The following is a 14,440-nucleotide window of genomic DNA, read 5'->3' on the forward strand; positions in this document are numbered from 1 at the left end:
GTGTTTAATAGAGACGGAGTTTTACCAGGCTGGTCTTGAACTCCTGACCTCAAGTGATCCACCCCCGTCAGCCTCCCAAAGTGCTGGGATTACAGGTGTGAGCCATGGCACCTAACTACTTGATTCCATGCTTGTATCTTCCACTTGACTGTGAGTGTCTTGAGATCAGGAAGCATTTGTCACACATCTCATCCCCAGGGTCTAGCAATGTTCAGCAGTCATTCAATCAACAAATATTTAAGGAATGCCTACTGTATGCCAGGCACTGTTCTAGACACTGGGGTTCAGCGGGCACACACACACACACACGCACCTCCCTGCCCTCAGAGACTTCACCTGAAGCTACACAGTAAACTGTCAATGATTATTTATTGAAATCTGACCAGTTGTACAGAAAAAAAAAAAATGACATTATCACTACTCTCTTAATAGTACTGTGGAAATACCAAATTTTCCGTTCTAAACACAGGTTTTTCCCATTTATATGCTTCTTCCTCTCATATCCCATCTCAACACCCAACACACAAATCCACACACCTGGCAGTATGCCAGGCTTTTGGGTCTTACAAATTATTTGCTGACTGATTTATAAAATGTTTGGTGTACTTGACATGTTAGTAAGAAATAACAAATCCAAGAGCTGAAGCACGAGAGTTAATATAATAAAGCAATTTTGAGGTAAGCAATCTCAGTGTGTTTATACTGATAAGAATATCTCAACTCGTGGTTTTCAAACTAGCCTTAGTTACCTCTAAGTGTACCTTGCCTCTTCTCCCGCCCTATCCCATGCCCTCCATCTGTGTAGTGCTTACGGCAGTTCTTGGCTGCCTGGTATGATGACTCTGAACTCCCCATGGACCGACACAGGCTGCAGTCATAGCCCTGGCATGAAACATTTGGATAGTCTTGTGTGTAATTCTGAGAAACTGTTATGAAGCCCAGTGAGGCCATGTGATATCATGGAAAGGCAGGGAACAAAAGCAGAGGCAAACCTGACCACACAGAACCAGCGAGCCGTTTCTCATGAAGTACCCCAGGCCACTCCCTCTCTAACCTAGGAGAGAACAGAACATGTACCTTCATTTTTGGAATTGATTTTCTGAAAGTTTTTTTAGCAAATAAGAATGTGAGAAATCAGAGAGAGCAATCTGGAATAGCTGAAATGACCACACTTTCAAGACTTTTAGTATTTATTCTTGAGGTTTGCAAATGTTTTTAAAAGGCTCTTCCCTTTTAAGATCAAAGCCATGAGACAACCTGTGCTAATTATATGGAGGGGAAGATTATATGGGAAGCAGCATTTATTAATGGAATTCTAGGAAGGTTAGTTTCAATATCTCAGACTCAAATATTTCTTCTCTGTTAACATCATAACCAAATTTGAGGTTCACTGTTAGTGATTTCAAGAGTCAGTGATCAAGCAGCAACACTGTATCAGATAACACTCTCTTCTTCTTGCTACCCAAACTCTGTGATAAACAGGATCACAGTCCAACACATTATTGTGATTCTACATATGAAAATATTTAAGAAAAATTAACATTTACAAAATATACTTTAAAAATGGTGACCAAGTCCACTAACTTTATTTTTATGAGTGAGTCCTAATTAATTAAATTCAGATTACTAGAAAGCTTTGGGTATAAATGTGACCTTTTGGTTTGCTATACACTGACTCTTAAAGATGATACTTTTATTTCCCTGGAACAGTTTACTAACTGTCACTCTTGTAATTCAAAAGAATTAATATTTCTCAAAAGGTGTGTGATTCCCTGCAGAGGCGTGACCTCCTGTGAAGCAGACCCTTTCAAATTGGCTAATATAAAGTCAAGATAAATAGAAATCAGTCCCTACTTGTGATTACATTTGTTTAAGTTATTGCTCCCTCATTTTGTGTAATAAAATAACACACTGCTACATTATGGAAAACCCACACATAAATCTAAAATACAAATATTCTGATTAACACCATTTGTATCCTAGAAATAAATTAGTTTCCTTAAAAAATCTTTTCAATTATTCACAAAATCCATCCTTATTTTCTGAATGAACAAGGCTGAATTTTAGAAGTGCAATGAAAGTTCTTGAGGCTCCCCTGAAGTGTAGACAGGCCTTCTTAGTGGATTCCGAGGCGCAGCTTCTTGTCCTGGTGCTGCTCTTCCTTCTGTGGGACGGATCTCAACACACCGTCTAGCATTGAGAATAACGCTAGGTCAGGACAGCTTCATTTCAAACCCATGGGCACTTGTTTCAGCCTTATAGGTTGTAAGAGTAAAACAATGCTTAAGTTAAAGTAACTGTTACTTTATTTTATCTTTGGATTCTTAATTGTTAGAGAATTGAATCTCTCAGGCAATATGGAATCTGGCTTTCAAAAACTGGATTCACATTGGGCGGGTGCAATGGCTCACATCTGTAATTCCAACACTTTTGGAGGCAGAGGAGGGAGGATAACTTGAGCTCAGGAGTTTAAGACCAGCCTGGGCACCATAGAGAGGCTCCATCTCTACAATTAAAAAAAAAAAAAGACAAAAAACAGGTGTGGTGGCGCACGCCTGTAGGCCTAGCTACTTGGAAGGCTGAGGTGGGAGGATTGTTTGAGCCCAGAGAGGTGAAGGCTGCGGTAAGCCATGATTGTGCCACTGCACTCCAGCCTGGGTGACACAGCGAGATCCTGTCTCAAAAAAAAGCAAAAACAAAAACTAAATTCATTCAACAGTGTATGGCAAATAATTCACAACACTTTTTGTTTTATGTTTTGGGTGGGGGGAAGTCCTATTACTAGGCTGGAAGAAACAAAATGTATCTCCTAAGGGAGGAAGGGACTGTGTGGGACGGGGAGAATCTGCAGACTGGAAGGAAGATGGACTTATATCTGATGGGGCAGGCTGGGAAAAGAGTCTGGCTTCAACCTCTTCCTGGGTTTTGTTTTTAATATCTTAATTTGTACAATAAATGATGCATGTTTAAAGTATACAATAAACTAAATATATTTAAAGTGTATAGTTTGATGAATTCTTTTTATTTACTTTTTAATTTGTAATATATGTACAGATGGGGGGCTCTCAGTCTGTTACCCAAACTGGTCATGAACTCCTGGCCTCAAGCAATCCTCCCACCTCAGCCTTCCAAAATAATGGGATTATAGGCAGAAGCCATTTTGCTCAGTCCAGTTTCTTGATTTCTGACATACGTACACATTCATGAAACCATCCCCACAGTCAAGACAATGAACATATCTACCACCTGCAAAAGCTTCCTTCTGCCCTTTCTTCCCATATTTTGAAGGATTTCCAGCCCCAGGCCTGTGTGTTTTCCCCTGCTGTTTCCTTGTCCTAAGGACACCTAGGCCAGGGCTCTGATTTGCCTTCCAGAGGTAGATCTGGAAAGCCATCCCTTTCTTTCTCTCTCTCTCTTCATATTATGTAATATTTGAAACATTCTCTCTCTACATATATTATGTAATATATAACAATATATACATAATACAGATGGGAATTCTCAAGGCTAACAATAAATGAACACTCATGAACTTACTGCCCCAAAAAGTTAAATCTTGCTTAAAGCTGAATAAAACTACATTATGTGTGTGTGCGCTGGGGAATGGAAAAGAAAGAAAACATATTATTCAATCCAACAACTAGAACATTACCAATTCCCATGTACTCCCTCTCTCATCCCATCCCTTTCACCCCATTCAGAGGCAACTCCTATCTTGATTTCTGTGTTTATCAATCCATTGCTTCTTAACAATAATTTTACTATATATACTATATAGTAAAATATATACCACATATTAAAGTGTGTATATATATGTGTGTGTGTGTGTGTATATATACATATAGTTTTTTTTTTTTTTTTGAACAGGGTCTGTCTGCGTCACCCAGGCTGGAGTGCAGTGGCGTGATCTCAGCTCACTTCAGCCTCAACCTCCTGGGCTCAGGTGATCCTCCTATATCAGCCCTGGGGTAGCTGTGACTACAGACACAGGCCACCATGCCCAACTAATTTTTTGTGTTTTTTGTAGAGATGGGGTTTTGCTGTGATGCCCAGGCTGGTCTTAAACTCCTAGGCTCAAGCGATTAGCCCACTTTAGCCTCCCAAACTGCTGGGATTATAGGTGTGAGCCACCGTGCCTGGCCTACCACATTTAACCAATATATAATTTGTCTTTTTGAACTTTACACAGAAATTATATCAAAATTCTGTAACTTGCTTTTTTATTCAACATTTATATTTCTAAGACTCATCCATATTGAATAACGTAGCTCTAGTTCATTTATTTTCACTGCTATACAGTAGTTCATTGTGGGAATACACCATAATATTTTTTATCTAATCACCCAAAACAAGCATTTATTTCCAGTTTTTGCCTTTAAGAACAACATAGCAACAAATTCTTTGTCTCTCTGACTCTTATACAACATGCAAGAGTTTCTCTAGGGCATATACTTATAAAAAATGCTACTTCAGTCTGGGTGTGGTGGCTCATCCCTGTAATCCCAGCACTTTGGGGAGCCGAGGGGGGCAGATCACCTGAGGTCAGGAGTTCAAGACCAGCCTGGCCAACGTAGTGAAACCCCATCTCTACTAAAAGAACAAAATTAGCTGGATGTGGTGGTGCACACCTGTAATCCCAGCTACTTGGGAGGCTGAGGCAGGAGAATTGCTTGAATCCAGGAGGTGGAGGTTGCAGCAAGCTGGAATTGTGCCACTGAACTCCATCCTGGGAAACAGAGTGAGACTCTGTCTCAAAACAAACAAACAAACAAGCAAAAAGCTACTTCAATGTGATCTTAATTTGCATTTCTCTGACTACTAATAAGTTTAATCATCTTTTCATGTGTTGATTGGATGAACTAAGTTTAGTTCACCTATCTTGCAAGAGACCCAGACCTGCTCTTAGATCCCAGCTTATGTGGACATTTGTCTCCAGGGTAGCTCTAGCTATTGTGTTCACTTACTATTGCTCCTCAGATTCCAGCAAAATGTCTTCTTACCTCTGTTTTGTTGTTAGGATATTATTTCCTTTATTTTCTTGAAAGCCCTGTGACTCCTTAAAAATAATGCTTGTTATGGGTTACCTGGGTTCCATTTGTACGGAGTGAAAGGGCACTTGAGAGTTGTCAGTCACACTGCCTGCCTCCCTTCTCTTTTTGTCCCTGCTACTGGCACTGAGAGGGCATCCAGAAGTAAGTCCCCCTCTGGAGTTGGACATATTGATTTAGCCAAAGGTCAAGCCCCAGTCCAGCAACAAAGCTGGTGTTGTAACTTTCATCTGTTGATTCTGGTGTCTATTTCTCAACAGAATAAAAAATTGGCAAGGAATTACATACTGTATGATTCCATTTATATGAAATGGCCAGAATAGACTAATCCATAAAAACTGAAAGAGTGGGTTGGCCAGGGCTGGGGGGAGAGGAGAACGGGGAGTGATTGCAAATGGGCATGAGACTTCTTTCTCAGATAATGAAAATGTTCTGAAATATGTTGTAGTGATGAATGTACAACTCTGTGAATATGCTAAAGAGCAAATTTCTGATATATGAATTACATATCAATAAAACTATTATATAATTAAAAAGGAGATGGGGATATTGTTTATTGAGATAAAACACTTGTTCAAAAATGCATAAACATAAACTTAACAGTTCAGTTGAACTGCCACAAAGCAAACATATGCAACCATCATCTGGGTCAATAAATAAAACATTGCCAGCAAACCAGAAGGCTTCCTTTTGTCCCCTCCTTTCAATCTTAGGACTTTAACCACAGCCATGTCTTCCTTTTCCTTAGTGATCAAGAAATAATAAATCCTAGATACAAGCCCTTTGTTGATTATAAGTGGCAAATATCTTCTCATATTCCATGGTTTACCTTTGTACTCTTTTAGTTATATCTTTTTTTTTTTTAAGGCAGGGTTTCATTCTGTTGCCCAGGTTGGAGTACAGTGATGCAAGCATGAATTGCTGTGGACTCAACCTCTCCATGCTCAAGAGATCCTTCCACCTCAGCCTCCTGAGTAACTGGGACCAAAGGCATGTGCCGCCACACTTGGCTAATTTTTGTATTTTTTGTAGAGAGAGTGTTTCGCCACATTGCCCAGGCTGGTCTCAAACTCCTGGGCTCAAGCAATTCACCCGCCTCAGCCTTCCAAACTGCTGGGATTACAGGTGTAAGCCACCACACTGGCCTAGTTATATCTTTTAATGAACAGATGTTCTTCCTTGTAACATAGATAAATTAACCTTTTTATGATTTGTGCTTTTTGTATTCTTTCCCTAACATAGGAAATGATTTATTGGCCCCTTCAAACACTGTCTTTGGATACACATTATTTAATCAGATAGATAGATAGATAGATAGACAGACAGACAGACATCTACAGTCTTTTTTCCCCGATTAATTTTTAAAAAGAAAGATACAGTGGATATATACTTTTTTCCAAATTGCAAACAATACATTTTCTATTTGAATAAAATAAAGCTAATTCAGAACACAATCAATATATTCACAGAGAAATTATTCTGAGGCCTTTATATTTCTTGATTTTTCAAGGTTAAAACAGTCATAAAAAAATTACAGTAAACTTCCATTTACAGTAAACTTCCATTTAGAATCTAAATAATTAGATAATACTGTTTTATTTTTAATTTTTGAAACAGAGTTTTACTCTGTTGCCCAGTCTGCAATGCAGTGGCACTATCTCAGCTCACTGCAACCTCCGCCTCCTGGGTTCCAGCGAGTCTCTTGCCTCAAACTTCCAAGTAGCTGGGATTACAGGCATGTGCCATGATGCCTGGCTGTTTTTTGTATTTTTAGTAGAGATGGGGTTTCACCATGTTGGCCAGGCTGGTCTCAAACTCCTGACTTCAAATGATCTGCCTGCCTTGGCCTCCCAAAGTCTGGGATTATAGGTGTGAGCCACTGTGCCTGGCCTATAGTTACTATTTTAAAATAATATTGTATAGCACTCATGTCCAAAATTATGTGCCTAAGAAACTGTAAGACTTCTCAAAGATTATATTACATTCAAAATATCTGTAGTAGTGTACAAATAATAAAGCTTTGAAGATTAGTAATTAATTATGGTAGCTGTGATGATTCTTAGTTAATCAGATTATTCAAGTAACCAGAACATTTCCAATGTAGGCAAATGAGGCTTTACTCTAGAAGAATGTATATATCCTCATCATTTGGTCCCAGATCCATCTGTACTAATTATACATATTTTTCCTTTCTCACTCCCCAGTAAGCTTCTGCTTTGTTATAGAAGAGCATTGTTGCGTACTGTTTCATATACATTTAATTTATAAAGTCAATTTGTATGTAATTATTTGTATTAACTTGTAGATTCTATAGTAGCAAGTATTAATCGGCACTTTCCATAGCACCTAGCATATGGTAGACACACAAATGTTAATGAACAAATTGAATGGCAAAAATCTAATCTGCAAAAATAAAATGCTCCATCTGTTAACACAACAATTTTCATCACCTGATTATTAAAATTCACTATATCTCCTTTCTCCTCAGCAACAAAGTTCACCTCAATACATAAATACTTACTTTCTCTCCTTTCAGGCTCATTTTGTTCAAGACCATAAGCTCCTGATGGATTCAGCTGCCACTGTAAGAGCACACAAACATTTTACTTACTTGTTTAAAAAGGATGAATACATAGCATTTCAGTACATTGATTTTAAATATCAAAACAACTTCTTAAAAATTGAAGAAAAATGGCTAGGCGAGGTGGCTCACGTAATACCAACACTTTGAGAGGCCAAGGCAAGCAGATCACCTGAGATGAGGAGTTCAAGACCAGTCTGGCCAACATGTTGAAACCCCGTCTCTAATAAAAACACAAAAATTAGCAGGGCATGGTAGTGCAGGCCTGTAGTTCCAGCTACTTGGGAGACTAAGGCAGGACAATAGCTTGAACCTGGCAGGCAGAGGTTGCAGTGAGCCGAGATTGCACCAATGCATTTCAACCCGGGCAATTAGTTAAACTCCATCTCAAAATAAATAAATAAATTTATATTTTTTCCTGATCATTCTCATGAGAAATGTGTGTGTGTTTGTGTGTATGTGCACCTCCCTTTTGTGGGGGACGGGGTAACCTTTAAACTATTGAAGGTGTTCCCAACCCCCTGGCAGTAACCAGTACTGGTCCATGGCTTGTTAGGAACTGGCCGCACAGCAGCAGGTGAGTGCAGGCGAGTGAGCATTACCACCTGAGCTCCACCTCCTATCAGATGAGCAGTGGCATTAGATTCTCTAGGAACAGAACCCTACTGCGAACTGTTCACTTGAGGGATCTAGGCTGCATGCTCCTTATGAGAATCTATTGCCTGATGATCTGAGATGGAACAGTTTCATCCCCAAACCATCACCCCATCTGTGGAAAAACTGTCTTCCACAAAACCAGTCTCTGGTGCCAAAAAGGCTGGGGAAGGCTGAGTTATTTTCACCTCTACCCACCACTCTAAGCCAGAAAGGAGAAGGAAGAGGTGGGTCAGAGATTTTTCTTTTATCAGCCACCAGATGGCACCAAAGAATCCACTGGCTCAGTTCTCTACAGAGATGTAAATTCACACGGCAGGAATTCTTAGCTGAATAGTTGCAGTTAGGTAAAGAATAGCACATATAAATAAACTCAATAATAGTTAATTTGTTAAAACTTGGCTGGGCATGGTAGCTCACATCTGTAATCCCAGCACTTTGGGAGACTGAGGCTGACAGATGACCTGAGGTCAGGAGTTTGAGACCAGCCTGGACAACATGGCGAAACCCCGTCTCTACTAAAAACACAAAAATTAGCCAAGCGTGATGGCAGGCGCCTGTAATCCCAGCTACTCGGGAGGCTAAGGCAGGAGAATCACTTGAACCCGGGAGGAGGAGGTTGCGGTGAGCCGAGATCAGCTACTGCACTCCAGCCTGGGTGACAGAGAGAGACTCTGTCTCAAATAATAATAATAAATTTAATAATAATTATTATTATTTGAAACTCTTTAAAAGGGTGGGAATAACTAACTTAAAATATGCAGCAGGGTACCTAACAACATAACACAAAATACATCTGAAAAAAATGTGTATCTACTTACCGTAAATTTGCTAACACCTTCAAGTTCCCCGAATCTCATGTAAGAGATATCTGCCTTCTTTTTTCCAACATCTACATCTCCTGCATATATTTGTTTTATGCCTGCACCTTTAATTAAAGGTACACACTCATCACATGGGCACTTTGTCACAAAAATCATGCTTCTTTCTTCTGGTTTTATTTCTTGACACCTATTAAAAAATTATAAAATATTAGAAAACTTCCTTCTGAAAGGGTAAGTTATTTTTTAGAAAAATCTTTAAACACTAAAATTGAGCTGTACAGATTTATGCCATTATTAATAATCATCAAGCCTTAGACTTGCTGAATTACTGAATGTTCAAAATATGTAAACCCATAAAAATGTTATAAATACAACCTGACATGAAAATTATAACTAAAAATAATTTATTGATTCTAAGTAAGAGGTTCAGTTTCAGATTACAAAGTAAATGAAATCAGAAAGATACGGACACCAAGGAAAGACAAAGAAAGAGAGAGAAACTCCCCGATGCTTTCTAAGTACCTCTTTAGAATACTAGGATTAGATTAGAAACTGACGCCCTCCTTGCTAATGATGTCTGATTAGACACTAGCTCATCCTGATAGACAAAAGACACAACACCATCTGGTACTTGGTGGATATTCAATAAATGTTTACTAAATGAATAATTTAATATTTAAGTTCTGTTTTGACTTATAGTTCCCTTACTCCTTCCCTATCATAGGATAATTTTAAAAAGAAAAGTTTCTATTTGACATATTTGTACCTCCGCACAAAATGGATCAAGTAAATCTGTAATGATGAGGACAAGGAAAAGAATAGAGGAAAATTTGGGTGAAATTTTAAGACTAAGGACTGCTCTCATCTGGGGCTACAAGGACTGACATCTGGGTTCCGAGATTTATGCTGCTCTCAGCCAGCCATTTTCAGTTCCCCCACTGCCAGTCTTCCATATCCACCTTTCTTGTTGAGACTCTTATTTACGTTCAACTGGAGTATGGCAAAATAATTTTATGCATCTAATCTGTACAAACAATACACCTACCACCCGCATAATCTAAAGAGTGTTGCTATGTCAATGCCATTCCATTTCGCCACTGCCTACCACATGGAGCATAAAGTCCTCTCGAGTCCAGTCCCAGCCTGTCCTTGTGAGCTGCATTTCCCGTGTCCACATTCCAGTCTAACTGGAATATTCACACTCCTAAACACACCATGGATTTTCCTACTTCTAGACCACTGCTTATGCTAGAAGAAAGGATGGTCTTCCCTTCCCTTCCAATTGCCCCAGTCCTAGCAATCCTTTAAAGCTCAGCTCAGATGTCAGGTCTTCCATAAAGCCTTTCCCTTGCACTCTCCCACTTGTCCACAGCAGCGCCTGAATGTCCACAGAGCTTTACATTTGCCCCTCCCACAGAATCCACAGTATGCGGTAGATGCCGTCTCATATCCTCTGCTGCATTAGAAGCCCTCCAAGGACAGGAGTCATGTCTTATACAGTTCTTTAATCCCTTAACCTTAATGGTAAAGGCTGAGAAGTGTTTGTAAAAATGATGTAAATTAACAGCTATTACTTTAACAAAAACCCTTTTAAAGCAATTTGGTTTATTATAAAGTCTATAGACAGTCCTATACCGAATACTGCAGGCCATTGTAATAAATGGTAAGTATCTGTGTATCTAAACATAAAAAAGGTAATGTGTGATGTTATAATGGCTACTTCACTCAATAACAGGAATTTTTCAGCTCCATTATAATCTTGTGGGAACACTGTTGTGCATGTAGTCCATCGTTGGTCAAAATGTCTTTATGTGGCACGCAACTGTATTAACAAATATGTGCTCCAGATTTAGAAAACAAAGGAGGTCTTAACATCCAGAGAAATAGGAGAGCCTGAACAAGATCCCAAAGGACAAACTTCAAGCAGTTTCATATTGGAGACAGGGAAGGAAAAAAAAAAAAACACGCTCAATAAATGGGAAGGCCTGCAGAGGCGATGATCTCAGGTCAGGATATAGCTTCAGGTCTGGCAGTGAGGACCAAGCTTTACCAAAGTTATACTTCTGAAAGGAAACTTTCTTGGAATTTGAAAAAGGAGATAAATTACAATTATAAGAAAATAAATTTCAACCAACCTTTGCTACATTTTAAAGAAAAGTACACCTAGAAGAATTTCATACCTAAATGTCAAGGCATTCTGTTCCGCATGTATGATGTATCTGAATTTTCTTATTTCTCTGTCTTTCTGCTTGTCATCCATGTGTGGGAAGTCAGCATACTCAGATCCAACAGGAAAAGCATTGTAACCACATCCTACGAAGTACATGGCACCTGTTCCATCACAACTTCTCTAGAGAGTGAGCAAACCAATGGTTAGTCTCAACATTCTGAAAAGGCACTTTGAAATGTATTTTTGAAGCTTGCTATCATACTTTGCATAATAAATACTTATTCAATTTTCTACAATAAACTGAACTATCAAAAATACAATATCAGATCCTCCTACTGCAGTTTGATCTTGTTAAAGCTAAATTCCAAGAAGACTGACCATCTCTCTAATCTGTAATCTCAAGGAAGTCCTTGGTTTTTGCAATTCATTAAATACTATCTTACTTAACTCACAATTATGTCACTTGATTCGGACATTACTTCCCAAATAAATTATAACATCCTGGAAAGCAGAAACCATGTTTTATTTGTGCTCTGTGTGGTGCTACTGGTTAACAAGTCAAAAATTTTTAAATACTTTAAACAGAAAATTTCTGTTGTTAGGCTAAAAATGTGCCATTGTGATTTGGTTGAAAAATAAAAAATGCACTTTCATCTTCAGTATTTATTAAGCCTCTGTTATATGCATATTATTATAGAACTTCTTACTTCAGTGGCTCTTTCTTATTTCTCTTGGTCAATGGCATAGTAGTTGTTAATATGAATGGTTTATCAATTATTAGCATGAAATATTTTATCAATAATGTGTTTTTAATAGTTTGGAATATGCTATAAACCTTATTAAATTTCAATACATTATAATTACTCAAGTGATAGTATCAACAGACTCAGTACTGTACCAGCTTCATAAAAATCATGTAATAATGAGCCAACAAAAGCCTGCAAACAAAATATTATCTCATTAATAAATCTGTTTGAACATTTACTGTCAAACATCATGCTGAGTTTTTAATTTATTTTAATTTATTTTTTGAGACAGGGTCTCACTCTATTGCCCAGGTTTGACTTCCTGGGCTCAAGTGATCCTCCCACCTCAACCTTCCAAGTAGCTGGCACTACAGGTCCACATAACTATGTCTGGCTAATTTTTTCATTTTTTGTAGCGAGGGCATTGTACCATGATGCTCAGGATTGTCTCGGACTCCTGGGCTCAAGCAATCCCCCCTCCCCAGGCTCCTAAAGTGCTGGGATTACAGGCATGAGCCACTGTGCACGGTCATATTGAGTTTTACAAGCATGATTTCATTTAATCAAATCTTGAAACAACCTAAAGAGTGATAATATTAATATTACTGTTTTACAGATAAGAAAACTGAGGACAAGAGTGATTTGTTAACTTGTCTAGGGTCACAAAACTAGTAAGTAACATAGCCAGAATTCAAGCCCAGGTTACTTGACTCTAAGCCATGTGTCTTTCCACTTCACATGCTGCCTGCCAGCCTACTCCAGAGATAACTAGAAACTGACATTCTCCACAAAGTCATTAAGAACCAGATGTTAAGCCAAAAGGCTACTGAGCATTCACATAAACACAAACGAGAGTTCCAACCACCAGCTGGACCCGTGCTAGGTGCTGGAATACAGCTGCAAACAAGACAGAGTCCCTATCCTCATGAGCTTTCTAGTCTGGGGGTAAGAAATTGGACAGATAACTTTAACTGTGATAAATGTCACAGAGAAGTTGTACAAAGTGCTATGGAATTTCTGACAGAGGAGCCTAGTATTCTAGTGGGAGTTAACAGTTGACGTAGAAGTAAGTAGAGTCAAGAGGTATTTTGAAGGTGGAATCCATTGTGCTAGGTGATTGTATGTGTACAGTAACAGACAAGATGGTGACCACTGACGAAGGAGTAGGTTAGCAGGGAAGATACTGGATGGGTTGAACTTGAGGGGTTTATGAAACATCAAATTGTTGGATTAATTTCTGTGAAGTCCTTGAGGCAAAATGTAGGCTTGCCTTTCAGTCAGCTATATAGTTACTAAATATCTCTTGATTCTAGCCCTCCTAATCCATCCCCATAACTCCAAGTCATCTCTTTTTTATTAATCTCTCTCTTTCCTGTCTAGCTCTATTTCATTCTATTTATAATACAAATCTGATCAAATCATTTCCCCACCTACAATATTCTTGGATTGCACTGTCCAATACAGTCACCACTAGCCACATGTGGTTAGTCTAGATTGACAGGTGCTGCAGGTGTAAAATACACATAAAATTTTGAAGATGTAATACCTTAAAAATTCAGGATATTTCATTAATAACTTTTCATTGATTATATGATTAAATAAAATATTTTCTTAAAATTAATTCATCTGTTTTACTTTTAAAAATATGGCTCCTAGAAAATTTAAAATTTGGTTTGAGGCTTGCCTTTTCTCTCTACTAGTTAGTGCTGTGCTACAGTATGTCACTGTCAGGATAAAGTTCAGAATCTTTACATGGGATATAGAGTTCTTTGTTGTCCAGTCCGATTTGTTGCTTACTCTATGTGCCAGATCAAATACATTTTCCCATATTCTCTCTCTCACCCCCCATCTCTGGATGTTATCCTCCTGGTCCCATTAAATTGCTCTGTCTGATGATATCCTCCTAATCTTTAAGAATATTAACATTATTAATATTAAGAATATTCAGGTCAGGCATGGTGGCTCACACCTGTAATCACAGCACTTTGGGAGGCCAAGGAGGGTGGATTGCTTGAGGCCAGGAGTTCAAGACCAGCCTGGCCAACATGGCAAAATCCCGTCTCTACTAAAAATACAAAAATTAGCCAGGTGTAGTAGTACATGCCTGTAGTTCCAGCTATTCAAGAGGTTGAGGCATGAGAATTGCCTGAACCCAGGAGGCAGAGGTTGCAGTGAGCCAGGACTACACCACTGAGCTCTAGCTTGGTTGACAGAGGGAGACTCTATCCCAATAAAAAAAGAATATTCACCAAAAACATTCATGTTATCCTCCTGGTCCTATTAAATTGCTCTGTCTGATGAAATTTTCTTACTCTGCAAAAATATTATTAACATTAATAATATTCAAGAATATTTACTCATTTCTCTAAAGAGAATAAAGCTTCCTCCTCTATGTTCTCATGGTATCAGTTATAATT

At 38.5% G+C, this 14,440-nt stretch overlaps 1 protein-coding gene across 2 annotated transcripts in view; it reads right to left on the reverse strand.

Annotated features, from left to right (window-relative positions):
* Positions 1-350: 350 nt before the first annotated feature.
* The window catches only part of CDADC1 (cytidine and dCMP deaminase domain containing 1), a 40,681-nt gene continuing 26,591 nt past the window's right edge, over positions 351-14,440 (reverse strand). Inside the window, exons 7-10 of one of the 2 annotated variants that reach the window (XM_032294632.1) lie at positions 11,288-11,457; positions 9,105-9,294; positions 7,570-7,630; positions 351-2,190 (exon numbers count right to left, since the gene is read on the reverse strand). In XM_032294632.1, the coding sequence (XP_032150523.1) occupies positions 2,117-2,190; positions 7,570-7,630; positions 9,105-9,294; positions 11,288-11,457 (495 nt within the window). In that variant the 3' untranslated portion in view covers positions 351-2,116. Of the gene's footprint in view, positions 2,256-7,569; positions 7,631-9,104; positions 9,295-11,287; positions 11,458-14,440 lie in introns of both variants that reach the window. The other variant, XM_032294633.1, reaches the window with a different exon arrangement.

Source organism: Sapajus apella, unplaced genomic scaffold (genome assembly GCF_009761245.1).
Source record: "Sapajus apella isolate SASKATOON/1434 unplaced genomic scaffold, GSC_monkey_1.0 scaffold32, whole genome shotgun sequence".
Lineage (NCBI taxonomy): Eukaryota > Metazoa > Chordata > Mammalia > Primates > Cebidae > Sapajus > Sapajus apella.